This window comes from Miniopterus schreibersii (assembly GCF_964146895.1).
Source record: "Miniopterus schreibersii genome assembly, chromosome: 3".
In the NCBI taxonomy this organism is placed as follows: Eukaryota; Metazoa; Chordata; class Mammalia; order Chiroptera; family Miniopteridae; genus Miniopterus; species Miniopterus schreibersii.
The window spans coordinates 10,425,088-10,430,750 of NC_138103.1; the positions used below are offsets into that span (position 1 = coordinate 10,425,088).

Consider the following 5,663-nt stretch of genomic DNA (forward strand, 5'->3'; position numbering starts at 1 on the left):
GTTATAAGTCTTACGTTTCTAGGTCATTCCGCCTTGGTCCAGCCTCTGCCTTAGTGTATGGCTCTGTCCTATAGCAGACAGAGTTCACCCTAAGTCCCAGGGGCCAGGCCAGTAGGCTGGTTATCAGCAGGCCCCTGAGGGCCAGGGTGAGGATGTGTTTGCAGAGGAATTTGTGGTGTCAGAGAAACGTGTGTGTGGGGGCCCTTGGCAAGCAGGCAGGGCTACCTACTGCCCGCCCTCCACACTGCAGGCACCTGGGGGCTGAGCTAAGAGCAGAGAGAAGTGCGAAGTGCAGTCAGTCCCAGGGCTCTTCCTGCACCTTCCCCAGGAAGGCAGGAGGGAAGTCCGTTCTGGAAAGCAGAAGAGAGGCGAGGGGCTGCCCTTTCCAAGGGAAGAAGGGCTGTGAGAGGAGACATGGCAACTCTGGGGTGGGGATGGCAGGGGTCTGGGGAGGCAGCCTCTGGTACTACTTCCTGGGGGTGTTGGGGTACTGAGGAAGGGAGCTGTGCCAAGAGGAAGAGTGGGGAGAAGGAAGCGCCATTAAGGGGTTTGGCTGGGAGAAGGGGGGTCTGGAGAGAGGATTGGCACCCACTCTGGTCCCGGTTGACACTAACTGCTGGACCTCTTGGAGCAGAGGCTGCCTCTGCTGTGCTCCGGCTTCCCAGGACTAGGCTGCCTCCACCAACCTGCCTAACGAGGATCGGAGTAAGTGCCCGCCCCGTAGGCGGAAGTGGGCATCCTGGGAGGGCCCAGGCTGGGAAGGCATGAAGAGTCCAAGCCCAGGGGGAGGTAGGAGGGTGTAAGGGACTGAGGCAGCCATGGGGTGTGGGCTGAGCTGGCATCAGGAGGGGATTCCACAGGTATCCAGGCTGATGCTTTCCTCCCCTTCCCCAGATTTCATCCCTGTGCTCACAGGCAGTTTATTTGATTGTTTTTAATAGATGACAGCTGGGGAGGGCTGTGCCCCCAACCCTCCAGATTTGGCCCTGAGGGACCAGGCCAGCAAAGCCCTGGGACTGTGTTCCCTGAGGAAGAGATCCCAACAAGTGAACAGTGTGGGGCCTGACCCCCCAGGAGCTGAGGAGTAGGGTGCCCAACCGTCTCCAGGGACGGCGAGGGCTTGTCCTGATTCCAGGGCAGTATCTGGCCTGGACAAGCCTTGGATCAGCAGTGAGCAAAGTGGTCCTCACCAACATCACGTAGGTCAAGTCCCAAGATGCTGGGGGGGCTGGCACAGGTGATGTTGTTGTAGGTATACATGGGTGGCTGGCAGTCTCCTTCCGGGATGGCTTGGACAAAGCGGGGCACGACAGTGGGGTGCTGCAGGGCAAAGACCCTCAGGGCCCGGAGAGGGCAGCCACAGTGCCAGGGATTGCCCTCCAGCCATAGGCGCTCTAGGCCAGGAGGCTGTGGCACAAAGGTCTGCAACGAGTTGTTCCTGAGGCTGAGGTAGCGCAGCTGCCTCAGTGGCAAAAGGATGCTCTCGGGCAGGGCCTCCAGGTGGTTGTGCGAGATGTCTAGCCAGAAGGTGCATTGCAGGGGCCCCAGGACTTCTGCTGACAGTGTAGACAGCCGGTTGCGGGACAGGAGCAAGTATTCCAGCTTCCCAAGGCCCTGGAAGAGCTGACTGGGCAGCTGCATGAGCTGGTTTGAGGTGAGGTCCAGCTCCAGGAGGTCAGGGAGCCCCCACAGGCTCTCTTCCTCGATGGCCGTGATGCCATTGTCCTTGAGAAAGAGTCGGCGAAGCCCCGAGAGGCCAGCGAAGGTGTGCTGGCGGATGCGGCCCAGGCAGCTGCCTTCCAGGTGCAGGCTGTGCAGCTTGGCCAGGCCCTGGAACACTCGCACTGGAAGGTTCCGCAGACAGTTGCCAGAGAGGTTCATGACGGCCAGGTTCAAGAGGCCGAAGAAGGCCCCCGCCTTCACTTCCTGGATCTGGTTGTCATTGAGTGTGAGCACCTCCAGCTGGCCCAGGCCCTCAAAGGCCTTGTCCGGCAGCTGCCGGAGGCGGTTGTGGCCCAGCCGCAGCTCTTCCAGGAAGTGCAAGTCCTTGAAGGCCCGGGGTCGCAGGCTGGCGATAGTGTTGTGTGAGAGGCGCAGGACGTGCAGGCCCAGCAGGCCTGGGAAGGTGTCTTCCAGGAGGCTGCCCACACGGTTGTGTGACAGGTCCAGCCAACGCAGTGCTTTCAGGCCCAGGAAAGCACCCGGGGCCACAGCGGTGATATGGTTGTGGTCCAGGTACAGCTTCTGGAGCTTGGGCAGCTTGACAAAGATGTTGGCCTTGATGCTTCGCAAAGCGTTCCTGCTCAGATCCAGCTCCCGGAGCTCGCTGAGGCCATGGAAGAGTTGGGGCTGCAGGTAGGTCAGCTTGTTGCTTGCAAGCACCAGCTCGCGCAGATTGGCCAGGCCCTGGAACACAGTGTCAGGGAGCACGGCCAGGCTGTTCCAGCCAAGGTTGAGGTCCCAGAGGTTGGCCAGGCCGTGGAAGAGGCCCTCATCCACTCTGCTGAGGAGGTTGTTGTTGAGGCCAAGTGAGGCGAGACCTGGCGTGTGGAGGAAGGTGCGGGCCGCAAGGCCGCGCAGCTGGTTCCGCTCCAGGTGCAGGTGGTACAGGTTCTGCAGGCCCAGCAGTGCCTTCGGCTCCAGGCTGGCCAGCCCACTGCCCTGGAGATTGAGGAAGCCCAGGCTGGAGAGGTTCCGAAAGGCTGCCTCGGGGATGGAGGAGAAGTTATTGCCATCCAGCCACAGGGCCCTGGCACTGTCTGGGATGCCGCCGGGCAGCTGTGTAAGGTTCCGGGAGCTGCAGAAGACGCTGAGCTCATCCGTGTAGTCGTCGTGGCCGCAGGTACAGATGGCCGGGCACTGCAGGCCCTCAGTGTCCCCTGGCACTCCAGGCTCCACTCCCTCCAGGCCACAGGGACCCAATGCTGCCCAGGAGATCAGCAGCACTGCCAGGGCCAGGCCTCCTGTAGGGAAAGGAGTTTGGGGAGAGGTGGCATTGAGGGGCTCGGGATGTAAACCCCGGAGTGAGAGAGACGTGGAAACTTCAGGCCTAAGCCTGCACATGTGGGTCACTATTTAACTTAGCACCCAGACCACAGCAAGCCACTGCGAGAGGAGTTGCTGCTGATTGGACTAGAGGAAGGTGTGAGCTGAGGTATGTGGTCACCCCACTTAAATTGGAAGCAGAAGGCAGGCAGGCCAACTGGGTTCTCCAGCTCAAAATGACCACAGGATTGAAAGTGTGGCGATACCTGTTCCAGAGAAAGCTAAGGGCTGGGCACCTGGCAGTTAGGCCATGTGTCCATTTGTGTCCCTAAGGGGGACAGTCAAGCCGGGCCAGGCTGCCAGGTGGGCCTGGAGGAAGGCATGAGTGGGAATATTCTGGAGAAATATACTTGCTGCCCTTGGGAGCTGGACAGTGAGCTGGGCAAATTTAGCCTGCACCCAGGTACTTGGCCCAGCACCATTGTGGGGAGAGGAACAGGGTGCAGTCTTGGTGGCAGATAGGGACCCTATACCATTGACTCAAAACTGTCAACTCACCCAGGTCAGGTTTTGTCTCAGGACAAAGGGCGCCAAGCTCCCCAGCAACAATGCCCAGAACCAGTGCTGGGCACTGGGCTGCCCTTGGAGAGCTTGGGGTCTCATGGTGGGACAAAGGCAGCACTGGAGGGTACCCCACACCCAGCTGGATAGGGCCAGGCCCTGAGATGGAACAAGACGGCAGTGGCTTGGCCTCCAAGTGGCTGGGAGGACAGCAGACCCCAGCCCAGCAGAGGGGCTCCTGAGCAAGGTCCCTGGGTAGGGGTGTAAGGAGACACCACCCTGCCTTCCTTGTGTTGCTGTCCTGGGCCTTCAGGCAAGAAGAGGAAAAGGTGACCGTCTGGGGCCAGGCACAGCTGCACTCTCCAACACCCCTGCAGCCCCATTCCCCCCATGGGCTCCCAGTTCAGACCTACCCAGACCTAAGCCATCTCTAGGGCCTGCACAGCCCCAGTGGGCTTGGGGACACGGGGAACCTCACCTTTCCTCAGGGCCATCCTGCATGCAAAGCAGGCAGCAGGTCTGCTGGGGCTCGCTGTTCCTGCCCTCTGGATTTCCCCACCTCCAGCGCCCTGTCACAGGCCAACCCATCTCTGCTGGCCCTGGGCTCCATTAACCCTGTCCTGCCGGGCGGCCAGGTGCCCTGGGTGTAGATGGCACAGGGGTGAAGCTGGGGGCTGTGTACACCCTGAAGCCACCTTCAGGGTCCAAGGTGGGCCATGGTTCAGCTCTGAGGGCCAATGGGGACCTGTCCTGTCCCTGCCATCCTGCCCAGCCCTGCAGAATTGGGCCAGCAGGCAGGTAGGGGATGGGGGTGTCCCTTGGAGCACCCTGTGAGGGGCTGGTGCTTGATTAGGTTTGGAGAATCCAGAAAAGGAGACCCCTGTGCTCAACTCCCCGGCCCATGGGTGGGCCTCCTTGGGCAGCCCCTGGGGTCCCTCCACCTAGCAGATGGCCGTGTGGGGGTTAAGCAGGAGCCGCCACATTTCCCAATGGGCCTGCCCATCTGCCCTGGCACACTGACCACCCCTTTCCCATTTCCTAACAGCCTGGGTGGGGTCGCCCAGCCCAGCCTTGGCTTCTCCTGTGACCTCAGGGTCAGCTGGTGTCTGGCCACTGTCCCTCCCCCAGCCTCTCTTCTAGCCATGCCTGGCAGAGCCCAGCCACCTTGTGTTTGCTTTCAGCAGGCAGGCAGTGCTTTCCCTAGAAGAGAGTGGGGGGCGGCCTGGCTTTAGGACCAGCTTCTGCCTGCTGGGAGCCCCCATGCTGTCCCATAAGGCTCTTGTGGGGACATAGCTACCCTGTCCTGTACATAGGCTGCTGGGATGTGTGCCCAGCGCCTGGCCTGAGGTCAGCCCCAGGTCAGAACGTAGAAGGTAGCGGCTGGCAAGGCTGCTGGAGCCCAGGGGAGCCCCACCACGCCCTTATCCGCCAGCTGGTCTCTGCTCTTCCTGCGCAAACCAGGTACAGTCTGGCCCTCCAGCCATCCCTTCCTTCCCTGGGGGGACCCTTCCTCCGGCTGTCAGCTGTGCCTGTCCACCAGAGTCCCTTGCTCTGCCTGGGGTGGCGGGCCTGTGTTTGGAAGGGCCTAGAGTAGGCACAACTGGGTCTGGGGAGGGCAAGGCTTAGAGGGTTAGGGGGCTCTGAAATGGGACGTTTCTGTATCCGAGCGGGTGGACAGTGGGGAGGGAGAGGTGAGGCGGGTGGGAGCTATCCCACCCTCTCATCGGGTCTGGAAGCTGCCTATTTGGAAGCTGTTCACTGGGCCCAGAGACTGGAACCCTCACCCTACCCGCCCCCCTATTACAAGCCCTCCCCTGCTTCACCAGCAGTGGGGTGTGGGATGCAGCTTTACCTCCCTCCCTTTATTGAGCTTTGATATTTTTCCAGGTCCTTTCTCAGCTTCTGAGAAATTATAGATCTGCCAGGGAGAAAGTCCACACCCAGAAATTTACAGAGTAAACACACATTTACACAGTAAAAAGTGCAGATTCAGCAGGAGTTGTGGGGCCAGTGGGGCCTCTTCTCTGGGAAGCTCCCCCCATGGAGGGCCCCCTGTGCTGGAAAATGACACTGGACTCCATGTCCATCTGGGTGCACATGGACATGGAGTTGGTTGT

The 5,663-nt window shown here is 60.6% G+C and overlaps 1 protein-coding gene across 1 annotated transcript; it reads right to left on the reverse strand.

The window, feature by feature from the left end:
* Positions 1 to 640: 640 nt before the first annotated feature.
* On the reverse strand, positions 641 to 4,163 carry IGFALS (insulin like growth factor binding protein acid labile subunit). Its single transcript, XM_081132694.1, has 2 exons — positions 4,025 to 4,163; positions 641 to 2,963 (listed from the first exon to the last, which is right to left on the reverse strand). Exons 1-2 carry the CDS (start codon positions 4,038 to 4,040, stop codon positions 1,165 to 1,167), a joined length of 1,815 nt encoding a protein of 604 aa, XP_080988820.1. The 5' UTR covers positions 4,041 to 4,163; the 3' UTR covers positions 641 to 1,164.
* Between the last annotated feature and the right edge of the window lie 1,500 nt (positions 4,164 to 5,663).